The following is a 27094-nucleotide window of genomic DNA, read 5'->3' as shown; positions in this document are numbered from 1 at the left end:
ATAAATTACGTATCACAGACATTATATACATTACAATTCATTGAAATTATTTCTGTTTGATATACGTGTATTGTACTGATGATTATAAACAATTTGAAAATGTCTATAAACATATCAATCAAATTACTGTTTGAAAAAACTTTGTAAAAAAATAAGGTAAAGAAAAACTATTGGTGACAATGATAACTGATGTCCTGTACTAAATACACTATTTACATACATACATACTGGTATGTAAGTTATTTTAGTGCTATTTGATAACCTATACTTTCGCCAAGGGCCAATTTATGGGAAGAAGGTCATTTGACGATCGTCCCCATTCCCTGGGATTTTTATATCACAGATTGATTTAATATTTTTACTATATTTACCATTATACTGTCATACAGATATACATAATAAATATAATTATTTATTATCAAATATTATGCATATCTTTGGATAGGGAGCATATTTAATGATAATAGATAATATTATAATATATTATAATATAATAATATTAATTATATTCATATTTGACCCCCCTCCTTATATACATGTTAGATTTACCCCTAACTTTAACTGCAATATTTATTTCGAAATAAAAATAAATACGTGTTCTGCTACATAATTTATTTTATTTTTCGTAAATGCTATTTTTATTTTAATACAATTTATTGTATTAATAATATAAACAAAGGGAACTGTTAACATATTCATTAATTTATATTGTTAAAAAAAAAACTTACTAGTAGCATATTACTCAAACTCAATATGAAATACAAATTAAAAGAATATATTATTTGCTTAGATAAACATGAATAATATGATACTGATATATTTATATTTTTTAAACTAACTCTTTAAAAACTTGATGGCTAAAATAAATTTAATTAAGTTTTCTTTAGATTTTACTAATTAGTTTTTGTCAATGTTTTATTAGATATTGCAAATTGACCATATTAAATTAACTGAGCCAAGAGTTGTGGCTACAAACTAATATTTTATATTTGTTAAAAAAAAAATAATAATAATAATAACAATAGAAGGTCAATTTTCGATAAATGAATATTTTCTTATTTCAAATCGATTTCATTTTAGTTGAATATTTGTCGTTTTTTTTTTTTTTTATTTTATAAGGGTTTTCATTCAAGAAGTATTTTACTTATTTTTTTGTTCTTCATATCTTGTTGAATTTTGAATATTTATTTTCTATTTCAATAAATGGAACAATCAAAACATAACAAGCTTGCTGGATAGATTTTAACAAAGAATGGAAAATAGAATCCTCATCTTTATTTCTGATCGATAAAATTATTACACATACATTTTGGTCTATTAATACGTCGATGGGTCACGGGCTTTAGAATTATTGAAAATAAAAATGAAAAATTATATTAAATTATACCTAGTAGTCCCTATTGCGTACAATACTATTAATTTTAATACAATTTTTATAATTTATAATTATTTTTAAATATTTTTAAATTAAAATAAACGTTTTAAAATCAGCAATAGAAATCTAAGCAACGCTCAACCAAGAAAGTCATAATTTCAATAATATATCCTAAAACTGTAGATGAATCTATTTACCTTATTTACTAAATTTACTTAAGAAAAATATGAGTTTTATTATGAAGTACAATATACAGCCAAAAAATTACAGTTTTTTTTTTTTTTCATTATTATTATTTATAAAAACTTAATTAAAAATCCATACGAAAAGCAAATATGTTATAAATAATTTAATAATTAGACGGCTTGGTTAAAAACATTGTTAGAAACAGTAACAGTACTTCCTACTAAATTTAAAGAGTGGAAGGGAAACCGATTTTTTCTTGTTTAGGTTCTCTAGGCCATTTTCTTTAGTCTTCTTGGTGGATTGTTGAGAATGATGGTTGATAACAAATAGGATATAAGAAAAGTTGTAGATCCTTATGCACCTCATATGGCCATATAACATGGGGCTCTAGTTATTTATCTAAAACCAATAGAGAGATTAAAGTTAAGTAACAAATGAGTGACTGCAACAGTTGAAGATAGTATAAATTATAAAGATAGTAGAATAAGAATTTTGTGTATAGTTTGACAAAAATTATAATTTTTAATAAAAAATCTAAACGTATGGTGGTAAGCAAAATACATTGAAGCGGGGTATAGAATAAAAATAAAAATTTGTTTGCTTTATACCAACGTGATCAATTATTATAGCAGTCATTTCTTTTAATCAATTTTTCAAAAATTAAGTATAAAAATAAAAATAAATAACTGTCTATAATTTACATGGTAGCAACTAGTATTGTAAAAATAAATATGAAAAATAATTTAATTTAATACAGATTTAATTTTCTATCTGAATGTTTTGCTAATTTCGACTGTAACACAAAAACGATTTGAAGCATAAGAAAACTGTACACTTAAGGTCTAGAGAATAATAGTTTGGTTTAGGGATATCATAAATTTGATCTTCATCCCAAAAATGGTAGCTGGATTCTGTTTGTAGAGAAAATAAGACTTCAGAGTCTTGTAATTTGTGTTGGGGCAGGGTGTGTAACGGCACCGCTAACTTAATCGTGTTAATGATTGACGTGCTCCTATGTGCAGCTATAATTAACTAAATAAAAATAAAATAGTTATGCATGTGATTTACTATATTCATATTTATTTTTTAAAATTCATAGGCCTATTTATTTATTTTTATCAGATTTATTATCAAATATATTCTAATCACGGCCAATGAAGTGCTTTTTGTTCGAATAATAATTCGAGCCATCTTACTGTTGACAGAGCAGGTAGTGGTATTATTTTTTGGGATAGACGAGGAAATGTGATAGTAACTATAAGATACAATGAATATGCCTACATGTTTATGTGGGGTTTGCAATATAATACTTTTATACTCGTATACGGCCTCTTATCACCACTTATTCACCACTGATTCCAAAACCGTTACCGTATTTAGAGCTCGAAACGTTTTGATAGTAAAATTGCAATTAATATTATATTATATTTTTATTTATAATCAGTCCTTTATTATTCATAATATCAATGTATCAATACAATATATTAATCACTACTATTATAATAAAATTAAAGCGAACTCCTGTAACGTGACTATTTGACTATTTCCCCCCCCCCCAATAGTAGTGAAATGGCTTCAGTTGGTTATTGTAGTTGCTTATAATATTTTAATACATTGAATTTTTATAAAAAATAGCTATTTAAAAAGTACAGTAAATTTTAATTTAGAATTATAATATAAAAATTTTTATCATTTTTACATGTATTTATATATACACCTAATACACGGTAAAATAAAATTCAGTATGCTCTATTATCTATTTATATAAACTATATTAAATAATTAAATATTTGAATAGCTTACGGTTTTGATTATAATATTATTAATAACATACGCAATAAATATTTTTGAGCAAATTACGATCTTAGGACGTATTAAGAATAGAAAGTGTAATTAAAGTGTAAATGTATGTGTTAAACTTGTTATATAATGTAAAATTCAGTGAATTTAGGTACATTTAGATTTTTTTTCTTTTGTAATATAATATTATACTTTACATAAAATTTGGGCTGAACTGTATAAAATTCAAAGGCTTGGAAATTCAATAGATTTGATTCTTAAAGTACTGTTTCGCCGTAATGGCACGTACAAAAGGCGTCGTCTGCTGCAATGACTCGCAAAATGTGAATACTAATATAGTGACTACAAACTTAGTAAAAATATTTCATTACCAGCACACTTAACAAAATATTTTATGCCAAACAATCAAATAAAGATAATAATATTATAAGAATTAAGTATAAGTATGTAGGGAATTAACAATATTAAATACATAAAATACTGATATACAATCATGATATTATAATTACGTTAATATACAAATTGTGAGGCTCACATGATAAATAATACAAATTACGAGTACAATAGAAACAAGATTAATAATAATAAAGGTGGCGCACAGTATAATAATATAATAATGGCCGACACCGAGCGTCATTATGTGCTCGCTTCTGTATCTGGATTGGCCTGAAATTCGTTTAGTTGCGCCCATGCGATCGTGCCCAATGCACGTGCGACGAATTCAGGTCCGATAGATGTCTTCAATGTGGATAAATCGGCTAGCTCCAACACACGTATCTGGACATCTACCGTTGAACAAAGTTCTTGTCGAAGCACACTCGTACGATAAAAATCCACACGACCGAAATGACACTCGCGCTCGACGCACACCTGTTTCGACGACCAAACGGACTATAACTGCGCTTAAAAGAAAACCGGCTCTCGCGACGCCGTCGTTTCTGTTATGTTGATTAATGTTGATGACAAGAATAACGATAAAATAAAGGGAGAGGAGTCGGCTATCGAATTGTGTCGAAAATTCTAGAACAATGTTGCGCGAACAAGTACTTTAAAGTATTTTTAAATTTACTCCTTAATCATCAGTCGATTTTTAGTCGTAATTAAAATATGTATACAATATTAATAATAGAAATAATGACAGTCAAACATAAATACTTAAAAAAGATTCACAATTGTATGTATTTAAATGTTAAAAGCGTAGGCAATTCGGAATAAAAAGTAACCCAAGATATAAGCTATTTTTTGTTTTATCCTTGGAATAGGTTATAAGAATGTGTTATTTTCTCAGTTTTAAAAATTCTATCGTAAAATATATATAAACGAAATACATCTGTGTAATTATTGTATTTAATACAATTTAAGAATAATTATGATGCCGTTTAAAAATATTTATATGGCATTTTTTGTTTAGAAAAATAGGTATATTTTATATTATAATAAATTATTTTTAACTTATACATTTAAACTATTTATATTTTAATCAAAATTAAATTTTTATTACATAAAATTATTACATATTTATTACATATTTATTTACATATTTATATTTATCATATATTTATTACATATTATTCATCTTTTTTTTTTGAAAAAATTTCTTATTTATAGATTGAAGAACTTGTTACTATTGTAGTGATCTAGTTTTACTTAATTTTTTTTTTTTAATATAAGAAAATAAAACAATATATTTTTACTTTCCATTCAATTATATACCTCGTTGCCCTCTAGTAACCATTATATAACAAGCAAATAGAACAAAATCTTCTTTTCATTCAATAATATATCCCACTGCCCTTGATCGTAAAATTAAATTAAAGTTGTGAGTTTACTTGAGTACATAACACTACGGGCGTTTTATTAAGAGGCATAATGTGATTTTTTTTCTACAGTGAGTTAAACAAAGCTTTATTTTCCATGACTTGTTATTTACGTCCAACTTTGATTTTCGCTGCAAATATTACATTGGCTATCAATATTTCATCAAAAGTATATATGTATATATAAATGAAACTAAGGAACAAAAAATATCGTATTTTATAGACAATTATAAGCAGAGAAATTTTAACCACAAATGTTCATCGGATAACTTGTGATGACATAAATGCTATCAAAACGTATTACATGTTGCTGAACATTTATGTCCTATCGTTCAATTTATAATAATAGGTAGTCATATAGGTATGCAATTTAAACTCCACTGACGTGCTGCTAAGAAGCACTGCCGAGTGGCTACGTGTGAAGGGGCCCCTACTCCAAGATCTGGTTGACACGGACGCGCACCGTAAAGTGTTGTTAAAGCGACATTTTTACTGACGATTTACGACAAGTTTCGAACGACGAACCGATTGACAGCCTAATGAACTTATTACTAATGGTGCAAAACTGTTTTGAAACGCGAAATGGTATCGGAAGGGTTCGGCCGGATCCGGGGCAAAACTAGGGGATAGAAAACGGGGATTCATCCCCGGGCGAAATTTTTGTTATTATTAACAACTAATTTGATATTTTTAACTTTGTTAAATACTGTTAAAACTCAATAAATATTATTGTGTATTAATTATTAATACTTACATTTAAAAAAATACGGCGTACGGGGGAAATTGCCCCCTTTGAACCCCCTCTTAACACGGCCCTAGTTCCACCTCTGGGCCGGACGGCCGGTGAGAAACAATCGGAGTCCGCGATCCGACTCGAGTGCACAGCGAAACGAAACAAGTACGTTTTTACCTGCATTTCGGTCCCATCGAATTCGCCACGAAGACGTGCCCGCAATTTTTCGCGATGCGACTTACAAAGGCGTACAGATTCTGTTGACAGGTGTCGTACCAGAGCTGTATTTAGGATGAGGCGAGCGAAGCACTTGTCATAGGCGCCAGAAGCTGGGGGGCGCAAAAACATTAAACGATTAATTTGAGAAAAAGTATTAATTATCGTTTAGTACTATTCAGTTAACAGTATAATATTTAAATATTTTGCATTACTAATCACCGATCCGTTAATGTAGTATTATATTTTCGATATAAAATGTATTTCTTCGTTGATTACTCGTTTATTACTTTAGAATTATTGAATTATTTTTAGTATTTATTACTATTATTATTATTACTATAATTTTATATTTTATTATTAATAGTATATATATTATGTTATCTTTATGACTATTTTCCGTTTATTTAACGATCGGTCGCTATCTGCTTAATATCTACATTATATTTGCTGTCACAAAAGCGAAAACAATTAAATTATAAATAATAATTGTTGTAAATTTTTTTATTATTATTTTAACTATTGTTTTGAAACATCTAATAATTTGCAAATATCAAATTTATTTGTTTATCATAACATAAGAAGATGATAAATAATAAATATATACTTCCGACTAAAAATGTTATTTCTTGTTTTGCTAGAAACCTAATTACAATATTTCAGATTGTTTCGAATCGTACTGTACATATTAAAAGCTGCGAATGCGACAACCCTAGAACCTAGGGGGTGCACGGCTTCGGTTTCGTCTTTGGATAAAAAATGGCTCACTACGGCTTTGTGCCATGCTTTAAGTTCACGGGTCGTAGCCCCCCCCCCCCCCCCCCCCCCCCCCCCCCCCCGGGCCCGCCCCTCGTCCGCGGCTCTCCCCCCGCCGGCCCCCCCCCCCCCCCGACGAGATCGTTTTCCGCGGATTTCGTGTCGACTGTGTCCCTAACCACCCCCTCAACCGTTTGCCGTCCGACCGTGTACAATGTTTGACTAGTATAAAGTTTAACTATTCATTACGGTACCGAAAAGTCGAAATACCGTATCGTTATGGTCAACTGAGTTAGCGGTAAATATTTAGACCACTCTGGTGTGCTCTGTTATCGCGCTAATAACCGGACCAGGGCGTAAGTCGAACCGGACCGAATCTTCAAACAGTAGTTATTATTCCGTATGTGCCTACGCAGATTTACTACGACCAACGTTTATAACAGCTTTCTTGTAAAGAAAATATTTCAATTTTCATAGTTTATTATTTAAATATAAACAATATAAATTCACGTTTTAATAATAATTCTATGTAAAACCAAAATAAATAATATAATTTTTAATTATTTACATATAATATATAGTTTTTTGATGATCACAATTAAAAATAGCGAAGAAAAATAGATTACATCGTAATAAGAATTAGGAAAATTAGTAGTGTTTTGTTTATCAAATAATAATCAAAAAGATCGTTGGAGAGTGTAAATAATCAAAAACCGTTCTAAATCATAGACAAGAATAAATCGTTCTTAAAAAAAAAAAAAAAATTCGTTGTTATTTACTAAGACAACACCATTAAGATTTTACATTAGGATCAAAGTTTGTTATTCATATAACGTTTATTATTCAAGCAATTTTTATATTAATAAATTTATCAATTCGAAGATTTCGGTTCGTTAGTATTTTTTTTTTTTTTTTTACATTTATTTATTATATCTTCATTTGTGAACTTTTATTGGCAACCCTAAAAAATTGCACAGTGGTGATCATTTAATCTTGACAAATATGATAGATCAATTTTAACCGTTTACTACGAATACAATAACAACAATAATGTAGATTAACATACTGAAAAAATGACACCGATCGGAAAAAGAGTCGGGTAAACGAAAAAGAGGTCGTGTGTTCACATATACAGTGTTTCGAGAACAGCAGGAACTAACCGGTTCGATATTGTTGCCGTGCGGACGTCACCGCAACCGTTCGCGTTTCCTGTCCATTGATTGATTAGAGAGATGGTGTGCCGCGGTCTGGTGGTTGATGAGAGAGATAAAGGCACGGTCGGCGACAGACGTTTCGATAACGGCTGCCACATGGGTCCGCGTCAACTTGTTGAAAAACATTTAGAAAATGTTTTAAATTATTTTAAACATTTATTATGAACCTATAATTGAAAACTCAAAATATACATTTGAGTTATAGATTAAATTACAACACAAAAAATCCAATGTTATAAATATTTATGGAAAATGTATGATTATAGAGATAGAGTCAATAACATCACTCAAATTTTTGAATGACTTACAACAAAATAATATACGTTATTTTCGATCTATATAAATATAAGTATTAATAAAATTAGGTTAACGTCGAACAAATCCTATGTGATTTCCAACCAAAAATATTATTCAATAGTAATGCAGGTTCCATGTATTTATTTGATTAATAATGTTATTCATACATGATCTGTGGTTAAGGCCCATTTGTTTTTTAAATACATTTAAATACATCTCATAACACAGTTAATTTTACACTTCAAATGATTAGTAAATAAAAATTTAGTGTCAGTGCCTTCGAATTATATTCTATCACAAAGGGGTTATGACATTATTTTGTTGAGGATGGATATGGCCGTAACATAACTTGAATAGACTCAAACATATTCACACTAATGCAATGTGGAAACATTTAAAAAAAGATAAATTAATCTTAAATACGAGTAATTTTGGAGTATGACTGTAATGGTTATCGATATTTTTCGTGGCATAGTATTAATTTTAATAGTACTTAAAATGATTTAATAATTAATTATTAAATTAATATTATTTAAAATTATTATCATTCTTGGATTCTCCATAATAATTGATAAACAATTTTTTTTTCAGCAATTAACACGTACACATGGAATCAAACGAGTCACACAAAAAGTTTCCCTGACGATATACTAGCGGTCTCGTATGAAGATGGTAAATGGAGTAAACCATATTACGATTGTGGTGGTGGTAACATATGGATGCTCACATATACCGTACCATTTTTTGCTTTCAAAGATGGAAAGTACTTTTTTAAGTAAGTGACCGCTGATTTTATTTGAAATTTAGGGTTTTCGTTGATAATTATTGGTTCCTTTATTCCCGACCCTCATAAAATATTATTCAAGTTCTACGGAGAGAATATTAAATTTACTAATGTTTGTTTTTATAATGAAGGCTCGGAGATTTCCATTACACGTATTGCGAAAGGGTCAAGAGTTTCTTGTTCAGACAAACAATCCTTTTGCGGATGATCACGTTGAAAGGTCTAATTTAGCTATTGACAGTGTGTTGATTTTAAGCTAGGATGTAATCTTTAGGTAACTACGGTTAGTTTTTGCCGATTTCAGCAGCCGAACTTCTTAAGATTCTCTTTAATGATGTTCTACATATAATAATTGTAAAGACGGCAAGCACCTCATGCGAAGACAATATGGTATATCATTAAAATCTTGTCGTTTTCACGTAACGCGAGATCGGTTTAATATAATTACGTTTCAGTCACTACCTAATGAATTAGTCAAGTAGTGCTTTCAACCGATTTTTGTCTTTTGTACATCATCTAAAACCCATTATTTTACTTCGATTTATGTCTCCTCTTAGTTCTTATGTATTTCTTATTAAATAATCAGTAGAGAAATTTATCAAACTATTCAATGTATAAATATTATATACGTTCAATAACTCAGATTTTTATAAAACACGTCAGTTATACGATAATTGATACACATCGACAAACGTATATAATAATAATATATTATAATATATCATAATCAATTTCTGAGTGAAATAGTATTTAGGCTAATCTGCGAAGTAGTGTGATAACCGATTAATATAATATTAAAATAGAATACGTACACGTGATAACCAATAAATTACATTGGATATAAGATATATCATTTAATTCATAATAATTATTATATTTTTGTTAGTTAACTCAGTATTCGTATGTCTAATTATTTCACTTCATTCATATACTATACTTATTACGTATTTCGTTTATGTTTTACAAACATGTTATTATTTTTACGATCAATTATTAGACGATTTTAATTGCTGTCAGTGGCGTATACATACATTTTGTATGCGGGGGTCAGTTGCAAACAAATTATTATGGAAGGAAAATTCCTAAACCTAAGTACCTGCATATTTAAATAATAAATAATAAAAGATATATATTATGAAAATAATAATATACAATAAATATTTGCAATATTCTTTTGTTTTCTTATAATTTCCTTACATTAAAAATACTATTTTATGCAATTTTAAAAAGATCTACGGGGGGATTTAACTCGCACATCCCCCCTTGTATACGCCCCTGATAACTGAACGCAAATTTATTTTATACTATACTGAGGATTTCTGTGCAAGCAATATTACTCTATCATTAATCTTGCAATACATCACACACATTACTAGTGGTGTAGCAGCCATACAACACATTCGAATCAATTCGTATAAAACAGCTGTGTGACATTTGGTGATACGCTGCATGCGGTCGCCAATAGTGTATGAAAACGGTTCTTTCAAGTAACGGGTGTAATAATATTTAGCGTCCAGTTGTTCATTAAAATTGGAATTTTTTATATTTATTAAATTTTGTTCTGAAGCAAACTTTTGAAATTTCGTAATCGCCAGGAGGACAATATCGCTACATTTGGCTGTGTTGTTTCCTCAGTGCAATCGTTCAGCTAATACGTGTGTTATTGACAGGATAATTAATATGATATAATTGTGAAATGAACCGACGAGTTTGATATTTGAACGACAGTTAAAAATGAAAGTGGAAAAATTATTATTATCATATTTCTTAATAATAAGTGGTGTTGACGCTACTGGTAGGATACCAACAATCTATGCCTTCTCTGCTGATAATTGCTCGGCGAAAAGTGCTCAAATCAAAACGATGTATTCAATAAAAATAAAAAAAATTGAGCAAGTTTGTTGAACATCAATAACAGCTACAAGACAATTATGGGCCTTAAGATCGATACACAATAACCTGATGATTGTAATGTAATATTTATTCGGACATTTTTTTTAACAAGTATTTTTAACATATTATTAATAATGATACTATAAAAAACATTTGGACACTTTTAGTAGATTATTTTATCATCATAAGATAAATATGGCAAAAATTATCAATTGCATAATACATCGAATAACTTGTCACGGTTCAACGCTGATACGAATCGCGAGTAAAGACTAATTTTTCTAGTCAGGCATCTTTAAAATTCATCTTTTCGACAATCCATAGCTCACGTGAGCAAATTTCATTAATGTTCGTTAAACATTACGGCACTTCTACTGTTCTTTTGTTTTCAGACGATGCTTTGGTCGACGTATATTTACACGCACTTATCTTAAACTTATTCTATAACCAATTCGTACTTTTTTATATGTCACCAAACACTATTTATTTTCATCGTTAAATTGTTATTCGGTTAGTTCCAAAGAAAAATAGTTTATGACACTGGCTATAGATTACTCAATTGTAAAATATAACGAAAATAAATTTGACAGGAAGACTATTAATGATTTCTTGTAGACTGTGAATACATTTTGATTGATATAGTATCAATTATAACAACACATATACAGCCCAATTGCAACATATTATAAACTATAATGTTAATTTTAAAAACATTACAGACAAAACTGAAAATCACTTAACATATGTTGTAAATTATGGTAAAATTATTTTCTTGATTCTTAAGAATGTACCTTATTAATAATAAAAAAAATCACAGTATATTATGAAGCGTATTACCTAATAAATAAACTGCTGTGATATATAGCGTCTTATAAAATTCAGTTAAATATACCTTGACAACTTTAATTGATTAAAAATATTTTATACTTTTATAATTTTTTCGAAGTATAAAAGGGCTTTTCTATTGTAACGAATCTATACAGTAACCTCCTAAAATTGTCTTTTCTCTTCATAATTATATTATATTTTTATTGGTATTTCATAATAAATTAGTTATAGAAATATATAATTTTTTACTTATGCAATTAAAATATATAAGAGAAAAATGATAAAATAATTCAATTTAATTTGTTTTCTGAATTTCTACAACAAAATTATTTTTCATTATAACAGTCAGGATTGTGAAGTATACTAGTATATACTAATATTTATAGTATTAAATATTACGTTCAATACTTTCGGACTTGATTATTGAATGAAGTAGGTATTTAAATTGTAATGATGGATATAAACAGTATTGAGTACATCATCATTATTTATTTTGATTTTGATTTTTTTTAGAATTCTGTAACAATTTAAAAAAACAAATATTTGAGCAATTATAGAAGTTATTTACTAACTTTATTCTATATACAAAATATAAATAGTAAATAAAATTAATTAAAATTAACTTGAACATGACGTAATTATTTTAGTGAAATATATTGCATATAAATTCATAATTATTAAAATATAAATTTATTAATATAATATATTTATTAATTTATACTCAGAAATAAATAAATAAATTCATTTTTAGCCTGGAGAATTATTATATTTGTAAAGTATAACCAATTTAAGTATGATATATATATATATATATAATATAATTATTATAGTATTTTAAAAAATTACTATTTCATATTATTATCTCAGGGGGGGGGTAGGGGAGATACCACGTCTTGAACCTTCCTCGATGGGGGTCCATGGTTTCGGTGACTCTTGCAAATAGAAAAATTTCTTTTGATTGTTTTAATTTTGTTCTATTTTTCATAAAATATGTATATGAGCCGATATGCTCGTATTTGTAAATATATTAATTTAGTAGATTATAAACTAAACGTGCAAGTTTTCATCGAGCAAGTGCCGAAACGTGAGATAAAATACCCGAATATTTAAGAATTAATAGATAAATTCTAAAAATGCTCTAAAAGCTTAAAAAATGCCATAAAAACATTTGCCCTAAAAATGCATATTAAATTAAATTTGACATAAAATGCAAAAAAAACTCAAAATAAAAACTACATTCAATTAATTAGTATCTCTTGTAATACATTTTCTGCATACGGACCTACGATTTGGAACTTAAGAAAAAAAGATGCCTTTACATCAAATTCCCAATCATAATAATAATGCTCATTATTTTTGTTGCGAAAAATATATTTTTCTTTATGAATAATTGTTAAAAAATAACTCAATGTTAAGAATCACATTCCTATGAGTTTCTATAAATTATTGTTTAAATATTACAAACATTTTAATTATTAACTTTAAGTAATAATAACAGAATAACAGTTATAATAATAATATCAAAAATATTATTTTTCTTACTATTACAGAGGCACAAGTGGAATCGATATCGATCTAAGGCGAGTAGATATTGATCAGTGCAGTTTACCTGAAGGAAGTACAAAGTTGAATATTTTTGCTTCTTCGAATAAATGTAAAAATGACACTACTCAAGTAAGATTAAAATATATATTTATATTTAATTTTTAATAACTAATGAGATCTGTCTACGAAAAGTGTTGTGTATGAATTCTAGTATATATATATATATATATATAATTTTAATTGTATTTTAAATACATTCAAGAAAAATTAATTTCGTCAATTATTTTAAATTAATATAAAATACTTGTATTTGAATAGTTCAAAAAAATTAAAAATAGCTAAATATTAGTTTAGTTGTAAACAATAAACATTGATAATATTTGCCATTTATACCTAAATAATTATTCCATACACTTTTATTGAATTTTATATTTTTGATGGAGAATATAAAATTATTTTACTAAATATATATATATATATATATATATATATATATATATATATATATATATATATATTAAGGAATCGTCTTATAGATCGACTAAAACTGATAAAACCATGATCTTTCTACTTTTTAGTTTCGAGTTGATACTTAAAATAATTTAGTCTAATACTTGAAACTGAAAAAATTGTTAAAGTGTTAAGAAATTTTCTTTCTTACAGAAATATAATTATAGAATATATATATAATAAAGTATTATTTATTCGACTGCCTTTTAAATATTATTTGAATAGGACAAATATTTGACTATTTTAGTCAATCGAAACTTTTATTAATAATTAATTTTTATCCAATACAATCGTTCTCCCGACTTTTGAATATGAATGAATGTGTGTTCATTATAGGAAATTATATTTATGATATGTGCATGGGTCCATGAGTATAACATATCATTTTCTATGCCGAAAATCAACATAATATAATTTAGTACATAATCAAAGCGATTGGTTTTCATGAACATACAATCAAAATATCCGTGATTAAAAATATATTTTGTAAATCTCTATTTAATTTTAAATATTTTACTGCAACTATAATGAAATATAGTGCTAAGCAAAATTGTTATAACTTCAGATAAGTAATAGTTTTTTTTTGTTTTTAACTATCATATTTAATGTAATTGATATGAATTTTATACGAAAATTAAAAACAAATTTTCTTTTGTAAACTTACCACAATATTTGACATATAAACTCATCATAATTTTGATGTTAAATTTGTATATTATATTCCTCAAATCTAACAATTTCAGTATGTCAAAATTATTTAAATTTAACTCCCCGTAAATATCAAGGAGAAATCCATCAAAAATATAACTGGTTTTTATCACTTATGTGTATTTCCGTCATAAAATTCGTCAAATTTTGTTTATAAACCATGTATCCTGAAATTTTATTGAAATAAACAATAAATACAGTGAAAATAAAACTCATATTAATTTAAATCGGTTGCCACAATGGGCTAAACATTAAAACTAAAATTAATAATGTGTATGTTTGTATTTGAAAAAATAAATACAAACAATTTAATAATTCCTCAATAATGCAAGAAAACTCAAATATAAATAAACAACTTTTGACCCTTGTACGTTTTATTTTTAAATCAAATATTAGCCTATTTAAATTTTTGTAAAATACAATCATTCATGTTTTGATCTATGTCAACTACGTCGATTAATTGCATTACATTTTTATTGGCACTACAAATTTGTTTATGAATAATTAAAAAGTTTAAATTGCGTGTTAAGTCTATTTTACTATGCGGAATTCGTCAATTAGCAACAGTAAGTGATTATATAGTGAACTAGTTAAAATACGTACCAACTGCAACGAATATACATGTAATTTTTATACTCATAAATGTGTTTTTACATTTTTAATTGCAAATATTTCCCAACGACATCACCTGAATTGGGCCAAAGATTCTCTTAAACCGATAGTATTACTATTATAATAAAAAAAAAAAAAAATTAGAGGCATTTTTACTAATATTACTAAGTATATTAAGTAATTAAATCAGGTATATAAATAGTACTCGTATAACAACAATGTGACTTTTGTCCAATAGTCATATATTTTAAATTACATTTAATGAAGATAAAAAACTTGAGCTAATTGATAACAGAAAAAAGTAAAATGTTGTACAAATATTTACTAAAAAAAAAAAATAATTTAATTAAACAAAACTCAGACGTAAGAACGTTATTCAACGTAAGAAAAAATTAAGACTATAACTATAACTATAGTTATGAAAACATAACAAGTTTATTTTTTAATAAAACTTTTAGTTTACAGGAGTTTAATTTTAATCAATTATCTAGTTTGGCAAATTTTAACTTAATTCATAACTGTAATATAGTTCAAAGCGTGAAAGTTGTGATATAAATTTAATGTACTTTCTAGGTTTTTGAATTATTTACAAAGTTATTGAATATAGTATTTTTTGAAATAACAAAACAGGATTAGTCATCCGAAAATATTGAAAATTTGCTTTACATTAACGATATAAAATACACCAAAATTAATTCAAATATATGATTCATTTACATTTATTGATTCAAATTATTTGTTAATAATCGACTTAAAAATAGTGTAAAAATATTAGAATTTTTAAAGTTAAAAACCCATATTAAATTATAATGAAATAACATTAAATAATATATTAATAAAATTAGTATTTATGTTTTCATTATTAGTTAGAATAAAGTTATTTTAAACTTGACATTTATGGTTTTATTAAAGTACTATGAAAAATGGTAATATAATGGTTATTAAAATTATTAAATTATATTAACTTAAAAACAACAAAAGTTATGTTGTTCTTACAATATAACGATATAATTGTTATACATTAATATTTTTAATTATTTTTAAATCATTGACATTCTCTGATTAAAAAAATTGAATAGTTGTATTTATCTAATATAATGTATATATAATCAATATAATGTAATAGAATATGATATTGTATGCAATTCTCAATTTAGTCTATGAATTATTGATGCTTAGTATCACTATCTAATTATTTTTAAAATAACATTTCACATTTATGTGTTTAATAGCATTTTTATATTAAAAACAATGATAATGCTTAAGTAGTCTTCTAGAAAAGTAATTTATGCAAGTGATTTTGTGAAATATATTTCAAGTACATGTGAATATATCTAAAATTTAAAATAATTAAATTAATTGTTTTAAATTTTTAAGAAAACGGATAAGAGTTATGTTTATCTTTACCATCAACAGCTATTTTCTTCCGGCTCTTACGTTACATAACTTATTATTACACTTCTTCGTTATCGTGGTATTAATCTTAATATTTAACTTGTAATTTATATGCTAAATTGAATTAAATTTCGTATGCTAAGATATATTTATAAAGTTAAATTTTATTAAATTGTTCATTCAGTCAAATATCTTTCAGTTCAACGCGTATTAAAACAATATTAATAAAAAAAATCCATTTTATATCATATAAAAATATTTTTTGAAAATTATTAAAACGTTTGATCTACCGGGGATTAATTTATTACTATTGATCCTACCTATATTAAGTTTAGCTGTTTTTTACTAAGCTAGAAAACAAAACCTTCTAATATTTTTTTTATAAAAAAATTTACAATGAATTAAACTATAAATGAAATTAACTAAATTTGACTAAATACATGCGTTTTTGCTATTAGATTTTAAAGCTCATATATTCTTAATCTTTAATCAAGAGCTATTTTACTTAGTTCATTTAAATATCAATACATTTATGAATTGAATATACGTAATATTTTAATGAAATCTATCACCGTATGCGACAAAGATCCACTAAAAATATATATTAATAAAATATTATTTTCTTTCAAAATAAATTATTTTTATTAAATAATTGAAATACCAGTTGACTTTGACAGTGGATTTTCATATATAACCTTTAAACCCGTTTGTAATGGGCGTAGAAAATAATAAAAATCCAATGTGTATAAACAGGCAATATATAAAATGCCTTTATAGTGATAATAAATATTCACTACTTTCAATTACATTGTTGGGGTCCTTATTTTTTTAAATTTATTTTTGAAATTTACATTACAATCATATACACCAAAAAACCCTATGTTTAATGTTTATAGACTTATCAAGTCATACATATTTATAGAAACAGCTCAAGCGATCCGGTTGATTATTTGATACATGATAATAGTATACACCATTTTGAAATATAATATAATATACTACAGACAGCATTCCGAGTTAAAAATATTACGAGTATAATAACACGTGTATACTGATAATTTTGAAACCACCTACTAAAAAAATTCACTTTGGAAATTAATAATCTATAATAAAATCTGAGCATATTATTAGGTTTAATTTATTTGTTTTTTTTATTTTTTAGTGTGTCTCTCTGCCAGGGTTTGGATTCCGTCGAGGAAGTTACAAATGCGTGTGCCGTAAAGGGTATTATTTCCCGAACACCACAACCACTGAAAAGTCTTTCAATGGTGTCGTAGTAGAAGAGGAGTACGAAAAACTCATGTTGGTGAGTATAATATTTTGTTTTATAGACGCGTAACTATATTTATTCTCGTTACAGAATCACCAAAATAATAATGATAAAATATAAATGCGTTGATTTTATGATTTTTTTTTTTTTTTTTGATTTACTAGAATAAACCTAATACATACAACGTCGAAATAAATTTTCAATGTAAAAAATGCGCAGAAGGTTGTGATGATTGCGTTGATTTTAGCCCATGCATCGCTACCTACGACATCATTCTTAGAATCACGATATTATTGTTGACACTTTTGGTCATTGGATTTTTACCGATGGTTGCTATTCTTACGTACAAGTATAGTAATCTCAAGGTACGTAGTAGAATTATAATCATTAATCGTTTTATTCATGCCAAATGCTATTCTAAATAGAAACTAAGAACATTAGATATTTATATAAAAAAAAAAAAAGTTATAATTCTTATGGTATTGGTAGTGTAATAACATCACAATATATATATATATATATATATATTGAAACATAATAATTAATAATTTACTAAATTCCTCAAAAGTAGATGTTTACTATTTTGTTACTTAATGTAAAAATAAAAATATGATAAACATAGAACTTTTATCAAAATAAATAAATAAAATTATCTAATTTATTATAATATGCAGGTTATGAGGTCTAGGTTATCGTAAAATATAATTATTATTAAAATAATATCTTTAGAGTACTAACGATGAACCGTTATACCAACAACCGTGTGCAAAATTATTTGCCGGCAGACATTTATTTTTGAATATATTTCTAGTTTCAAAGTATTACATTTATCATTTATTTATATAATTATAAGTGAAATGGTAATTGCATGTACTGTAGGAGATGTTTTTCTTAGAGTACTATTAAATTTACAATTCAGCGTGTATAAAGTATTCAAAAAATATCAAAACCGAAATAATTTATAATAAAGATACCATTTACGTCATACTAACTACAAGTTGTTTCGGCTACTGTATGCAAGTGACTATTTGCGAAATGAAATGAAGGACGCGAAAGGATGTAAATAGAAAAATTTCATATTATTTATGCAGATGAATAAACGATTGTATACGAGGGCCGAAATATTTTAACTATGTGACTGCAACACGCTAATGCTCTGCACGGTCCGTTATTTTAAGGACCAGACCGGATTTCAAATTGTCCCAGGGGACCGAAGTCGGACCGGACCACAATTAAACGTTAATCAAAGACCAAAATTGGGGCATCGTTCATAACCGCATATTTTCAAAAACAAGTCGTCGTTCATATCCGTACACTTTTATATTTTAACCCTACATATGTCCGCCAAATTCAACTTTTCAATACCGCACACATTGATATTATCAATAACTCATCCATTTATTTAAAATAACATGACTGCACCTCGAGACTGGGCAGAGTCGCTCGTTCGCTGCGCTCGCTTGGACAGTAAAACGAAAATATCCTCCGATTTTTTTATGCAACACCACCCCAAAGAGGTCACAGGATAAAAAAAAAACCATTATGAGTGGGAATCATACGAAACGGCAACGTGAACCGTACAAGCAAAGTATGCAAGGAAAATGAACTGTTAATCAAATGTGTACGGTTTTGAACTATCGACCTTTCAAATTTACCTTTTTAACAATAGAATAAATGTGTGCGGTATTGAACGATGTAAAATGTGTGATTATGAACGGTAAGTGTGCGGTTTTGATTACCGCCGCATAATTGAACCGAACCGACAGCTTCACATTATTTTTAGACCGGACCGGACCAGTAATTAAATAACATTTAATAAAGTGGACCGTGGACCGAATTTTCGGTCCGATCTTAAACATTTTGGATTGTTTATGAACCGGTCCGTAAGATTCAGTCTGTATTAGTCCAAACCGTACCATATGATGCGTGTAGTATTACACTGGACTGGACTACCTACTTTGTAAATAAATATATACCTAAAGTTGTAGATTTTTTTTTGTTTTATTTAATTACAAAACTTTATCTGTATTTAGCATATAAGTACCACCATTGGGACCGGACTGAGACTGGAATGGACTGATTTTAATTTATTTTTCTTTGAAACCGGACTGGACTGAAAATAATGCATTTGATCTGAGGACTAGGCCGAACTAATCTTAAAAATTATTAAACAGGACAAAACCGACGATTCAATAATTTTGTATGTTAGGACCGTACTAGACCGGATCGGACTGATTAAACTATGCAGAACACTAAAACACACCATCTTGATAAAAAACTGCAAAAATAATTTACCATTTATTTGCAATCGTAAATTTATACTATTTTGTATTTTATAACATTCAGAATTATTCTCTATAAATTTATTAAAATTGGTACTTTAAATTGTTAAAAATTAATCAATAAATTATAACGTCTCAGTATATTTAAAATTTCAATTTTAATAATTACCCCATAATTGTATTCAAATCTATATTTGTGTGTTTTATAAACAATCTTAAAAAACAGTATTGAATAAACCTTATTAAACAAAAATATTTCTATATTGTTCAATAATTTAATTGCTAACATCATACTATAATGGTTTTTCGCTTTTTTTGTACATATCAAATTTAATTTCAATTTGCATGGCTAAAAAAAACTACATTTAAATTATATAGTAGGAATCGAACTATAAGAACAGAATGAATTCGATATTCATTATGATACAATAAAGCATCAAGAAAAACGAAATGAAAGGGAAAATTCATTTTATTTACAGTTATCAATTGATAAACATTACCTATTATAAAACTATATAACATACAAGTATATGTAAACAATATTTAATATAAATAATAATATACCTATACAGTTATATACTATACATTTTTAGTAAAACGTCAACCAGCATTTATTTTACGTGTTCAAGTATTTTTTATTTTTTTTAATTACATTTTTTATCGACATTTCATAACTGTGCAAGAATTAAGTAACAAATACATAATGTATAACATATAAATACATGTTTGTATATAATGTTTGTTTTGTTTTAAGAACGAAATTGTGACATTGGCGCACAATATTGCAGTAACTTGTATCTGTGATAAATTTAAGATCGTGATGTTTACAAAAACATTATTTTCCTTGCATTTGGATTCGTTGTCTAAACACACGGTGTGTGTGTGTGTTGTTGCGGACATACATAAATGTAGGTCCTTACGACTCATAATACATGGATGGGACCACGTAGATTAAAAATAATAGAAATCGGGAAATGATTATTATTAATATAATATTCGTATTCGTATAAAGAGAAAGGGTAAGAACCGAGGGTAACACGAATATGAGCTGTCAAGACTACATTTCAAAGAATTATAAAAAAGCAATTAATAAAAGCGCATAACAAAATATGAGAGATGTTCGAATAGTAATATTACCGAGGTCAACCATTTTAATTACAATTTAGCATCTCCAGGTAGTAACAGTAATTGGAAATAATGTATTACATAGAAATGCGCGGCCAATTCCCATGAGACCTAAGTATATAAGGGGGTTGGGAACAGACCAATATTCAGATGTGGTTTACAGGTATAAGCGCAAGCACCTTCACGCCAGATCATTTCTTAAATTAATGTTTTGTACTTTCAAAAAATTCTTAAATAAACAGTTTAATTATATTTGAGTATTTTTATTTGGAGTATTATCCTAAAAAACTTAACCATCGTTACGATTGAACGACGGCACGCAACAGTGTGTTTGAATGTATGCAGGCATATATAATATAAATTTATCTTAAAATCATTGAATTATTTTTCAAGTCTTTGTTCTCTATAAAATATGTCTTCCTATTACAAAATTAATAATTTCTACTCGAGATTTTGCGTGTAAGTATCATATTTTTGTTTCAGATTGTCAAAGCCGCTAGTCCAGTGTTGTTGCAAATTATAGTCTTGGGAGCTTTTTTTATGTACACAACGGTAAGATACTACGATAATACAATAATTCAATCGATTTTTATGCAAGTCGTTGATTAAAAAAAAAAAAACCTTAATACGGATAATGCATGCGTAAACGACCAACGAAATATTACAGCGTTGACCTAGTATTTCTCAGAAACGGGATAGCAGTAAAACAGTAAAACTAAATTCAAATTTAAAATTCAAGGTTACCACCTTGACATTGTTGTTTCACGCAAATAGATAGAGCTTAAAATCCCATGAATATAGTATATATATATATATATATATATATATACATTAAAACACTTACACGTCCGCATCGTAACCCATACACATAAAAATAATAAAACGAAAACTTGCGTTTTATTGTTCTAATTTAATCATGTTTTTCATTTTTTTTTTTCAGATTATCGTCATGTACCCAACACCGAATTTAATAACGTGCACCGCGAGATTTTGGCTTCGGGAAATTGGATTTTCCCTCACATACGGCGCACTTATGTTGAAAACTTGGAGGTGAATTTATACGCTTACTTCCTTTTTAACGATTGTGGCACATGGTTTGGGAAATAATTTCCCCCTTCAAAGTTTTGTTTTCCACTAAATAGCTTTACCGTTACCTTCACTGTATACTTTCCGTCACGCGTAAGCTTATTGGTCCTCTATCTTCCATCGCCTAACCTGGATGAAATATAATATTTCACACCATCCAAATAAATGTTTTTATACTTCAACGAACAAAAACATACGTATTATTAGCATATAATATAACAAATGCAATTAGTCATAATGATGTTCATTGAAATCGAATAGAATGAAATATATTACGATAAAATAGTAAGTAAAAACGTCAGTTGAATTCGGTACTTTTATCTTACGCGTGGTACAATAAACTTTCTAGCTAATTCAATCACAATTTAGGAGTGACAAAAAAAGTATCAACAGTTGATAGTTACTATCAATACATTTCTACACTTATCGATAAATGTATACTCACAAATAAAGTATTTATAATGCGAAATTACATCAATTCAGCACAATGATATTCGTACGTAAATATTTAACTACAAAAAGAAAGGTTTTGTGTAGAATATCAAATTCATACCGACATATTTCATCATATTTATGAGTAGGTACATTTTACAGTAATTTCCTCCAGCTACTGATATCCTTGTCAGCACTAAAAAAAAAAGAAAAAAAAATGTACTTGTATTATATTATTGCGTAAAAACTAATTTAAACATATTTGATTAAAAATAGATTTAATTAAAATTATTGCATATGAATCATACATCAAATTATGTATAATTTCACTGAAGAAATAATTTAAATAAATTATGATAGAAATTGTGATTATTTTAATTAGACATTGTTTCCATATAAAATATATTTCTGAGTGTAATACTTTATTAATAATTAATGTTTAAAGTATAAATAATACTTTTGATGGAATTAAATACCTAAAATAATTTTGTTGTGCCATCTTTAAATAATCATATTATTTTAACTAGAAAACGTAGCTTAACTTTTCATTAAGATTTATCTCGGATAAAACATGAAATATTCTATTGTACTACATTTAAATTTCAAATATGAACCTTGTTTGAATTTATTCATGTACAAATATCCAGATTACGTTAGATATTTATTATCTGACGAAATTACACCTGTATTGTAATTTTTTTTTTTTTTAAATCTTATCCAAAATAAATGTTTGAATTTTTTTGATTCCAATCACCATGATAAAATATAATAAATAATATAACGTGTATATTTTTGATTTGAATTATAAATAAAAAATTCAGGATACTGAAAATTTATATTTATATCATTAAATTTCCGATATCATTTAGAGGATCATTAACCTTTTGAGACTGAGGATAACTTTCTTTTTTTTACTTTGGGGCTACGCAATGAGTATAAAAAAAAACCTGTAAAATTTAATCTTCATAATTTTCGCTTAAATGAAAAATTAATAACGTACAATAAATCTATTTCTTTAATTTAATAATTAATATATGAATATAATATTATCATATTCAAAAATTTAAAAAATTAAAAAAAAATATATGTAGAATAGAAACTTATAATGAAGTTAAAAATAAAATAAAAATAAAAGGACATTTTGTAACTTATTACACAAATAACTTACCGAATTTCATGTTAAAAAACCAATGGGCCTGGGGCTTGAGATCACTGTTTTATATGTATAATAAAATACATCATTATAAAACTGAAATGGCTTTTTTGGTGTATTTACAGGGTATCTCAAGTGTTTAAAGTGAACTCTGCAAAGACTGTTCGCATCACTGATCAACAGTTAATTAAACTTCTACTTTTAATGATTGCATTTGTCACAGTAATACTGTTCATCAGGACCATGGTTTCTCCACCACACACGATTGTCGGTCGCACAGCAGACAATCTTAAAACAGATATCTGTCCCACAGATTGGTGGGATCACTCTTTTTCTATTTGTAAGTATATTCGTATAACGAATGAGTATATTCGATTTGTTTTAATTGAGTAACACATTTAACTGCCCATGTATACAACAAATGTCCTCGTGGTACATAACTAATTCGCATTGGATGGATTGGATTTTTATCACTTACAACTTTCATGATTATGATGTTAAACTAAATATTATTATGGCCGATATTATAATGATTGAGTTTAAAATATAAAACATTTTCAGAATGCAAGGATTCTATATTTAATATTTTTAATATTTTTCAGTGGAAGTTGTATTCTTAATTTGGGGTATTCGTTTGTGTGTAATGGTTCGGAAGACGCCATCTGCATTCAATGAAAGTCGATTCATTTCAATTGCGATATATAACGAGTTTATCATGTCCGTGTTTCTTAACGTGTCAATGTAAGTATTATATATATTATATAATTTATTATATATTAAAATAATATTAAGATATTTAAGAAAAATAATTGCTTGATCAATATAAGACTACTGCCTGCCCTAAAACTATTATTTATATATTACATATATAGTGTTCTCCTTCACCTTTTTTCCAAAGATTTAGGCTCGATCAATCTTGTACTAAACTTCCACTTTCCTCGATTTTATACATCTTCTAGGCACGCGACAACGGCCTTTATATTATTATCAATCGTATTTAACCATTTCTTTTTAACAACATACATAATATTTTCTAATTTTCCCTATTTTCTCTACTAGTTGTCTAACATAAAATAATGGATCCGTTGTGAATTTTACTAGTATAAAATAAACTTATTTTCTGATATTGATGTCTCAATTTTTATTCTCTCCTCTATAATTTTTTCCCAAATTTTTATTTTATGACTCATCAGCTTTATTCCTTTATACTTCTCACATTTTTATATGTATCCATTACCTTTAAATATTGGCAGAATAAAACTCTTTCTTCAATTTTCTGGATTTTTTTCCTCTATTAACATTTTATAAAAAATATTTAATTCATACATCCCCGACAATTTCCACACATCTACAGGAACTCCATTTGATCATACCCATTTTTTTCTTTTTCATCACTTTTACCTCAACCTTCACTTTCTCCTCACTAACTAAATCAATCAATTCTTCATTCTATGAAATAATAGTATATTCTATTATTTAACTAATATCTAATATGAGATGAGATTAACAAAATTTAAAAAAATTGAATATTTAAAATAATTTCTATTTATATATTTTTAAGCTCTTATAGCATTATAGATTTTATAATTTAGCTTATTGAAATAATAAAATATTGATTTTTAATAATTATTGAACTTAATATATTTAACACTTAACTCACCGTTTAGTGTTAAATATTGACTATTTATTAAGAGCTAATATTTGACAAATCTGAATTCAAGATTAGAAAAAAAATTATACTTTCTTATATATTCCATTAAAAAAATATGATTTGATTACATAATATTCAAACATTTATTGTTTTATTATGTAAAATTATACATTTTTTAATATAATCTGTTTCATGTTCAGCACATTTATTAGATCATTTTAGTAATTTTATTTTCTGATTTTTTATTTATTTGAATTGTATCACAGAGTGTTTCTCATTTTGAAAACTTAAAGGGGTATTAAACTTCTTAATAAGGTAAAAAAAACTAAGAAATTTTTAGTTTTTGTCGAATTTTCAATCATATTTAATATCCCAATTAAAATTTGTGGCGGTATAAAAAAAAATAAAATAACATTTCAATACATATAGTATATGAGTACTAATAAAATTATTAATGATAATTGAAATGTGTTAGTTATTTCTTGAAAAGTATTTCAAATAATGTAAATAAATTTAAAAGTTCAGCAGAAAATAAATATTATATTTTTTTCGAAAGACGTAATGTGTCATCCAATTCGGTATGATACAGTGTTTGAATTAATGGATGAATAATTTTTCTTTAAAAATCACATTCTTTGCGTACCATTATAACATTTTTTTTACTAGATCATGATGCAACATAATGTCCATTATCTGGAATATAATTTTCATATTTATTACTATTATAAGGATTATAAAACTTTATGTTTTTTCTTTGTACAATTGAGTACAACAATATTGCTCTAATGATTAAATTAAATATTAAATAGTTGATACACAATTTTTTGGGCATGATTAAGTAATGATACTTAGCATACTCTCAATGTTTACTAAATCTTAATGTAGTAAATTATAATAATTATAACTCTAATAATGTAGATTTCAAAATATCAAAGTTTTCATAAATTCCAAAAATTATAATTACTATAAAAATAACATTGTGTACATCTTTATTCAGTATTTAGTAAGCAATATTATTTGCAGTCATAGTATAAAACAATTGTGGATATCCATCTAAAACGAACCATCTAAAACAATAATCTGAATTAGGGATCATCAAATAAAAATATTTTATTGGAAATAAAATTTTAAATTATAGATCACAGTGAATTAAACTATTTATCGAGGATAAATTCGTATAAAATATACTTAATTATAATTTAAAAGACTACAATAATTTCTAAATATATTTTTTCAAGAATTAAAATGGATAGTTTAACGTTTTTATTACATTTTTAGAAATTTTAACGATGCATATACGATGTGAATAAAATAAGTTAAAATAAAGAGGAATTGTAAATGCTTGTTGATTTTAGTAATTTTTGTGGTGTTGAAATATTCAAACAAATAAATTAATATATATTATAAAATATAAAAGATACATATT

General features: G+C 26.5%; 1 protein-coding gene across 4 annotated transcripts in view; it reads left to right on the top strand.

The window, feature by feature from the left end:
• LOC112690376 (probable G-protein coupled receptor CG31760) overlaps positions 1-27094 on the top strand; it is a 247310-nt gene that overhangs the window by 207413 nt on the left and 12803 nt on the right. For all 4 annotated transcript variants that reach the window (XM_025564409.1, XM_025564402.1, XM_025564396.1 and 1 more), the window contains 8 exons: positions 8986-9169; positions 13450-13573; positions 17832-17975; positions 18104-18304; positions 21830-21898; positions 22287-22396; positions 24143-24357; positions 24620-24758. In XM_025564409.1, coding sequence (XP_025420194.1) covers positions 8986-9169; positions 13450-13573; positions 17832-17975; positions 18104-18304; positions 21830-21898; positions 22287-22396; positions 24143-24357; positions 24620-24758 — 1186 coding nt within the window. The remainder of the gene's footprint in view (positions 1-8985; positions 9170-13449; positions 13574-17831; positions 17976-18103; positions 18305-21829; positions 21899-22286; positions 22397-24142; positions 24358-24619; positions 24759-27094) is intronic.

The sequence above is a fragment of the Sipha flava genome, unplaced genomic scaffold (genome assembly GCF_003268045.1).
Source record: "Sipha flava isolate LNK unplaced genomic scaffold, YSA_version1 114_pilon_pilon, whole genome shotgun sequence".
Taxonomy (NCBI): domain Eukaryota; kingdom Metazoa; phylum Arthropoda; class Insecta; order Hemiptera; family Aphididae; genus Sipha; species Sipha flava.
This window is presented reverse-complemented; position numbering and strand designations above follow the sequence as displayed.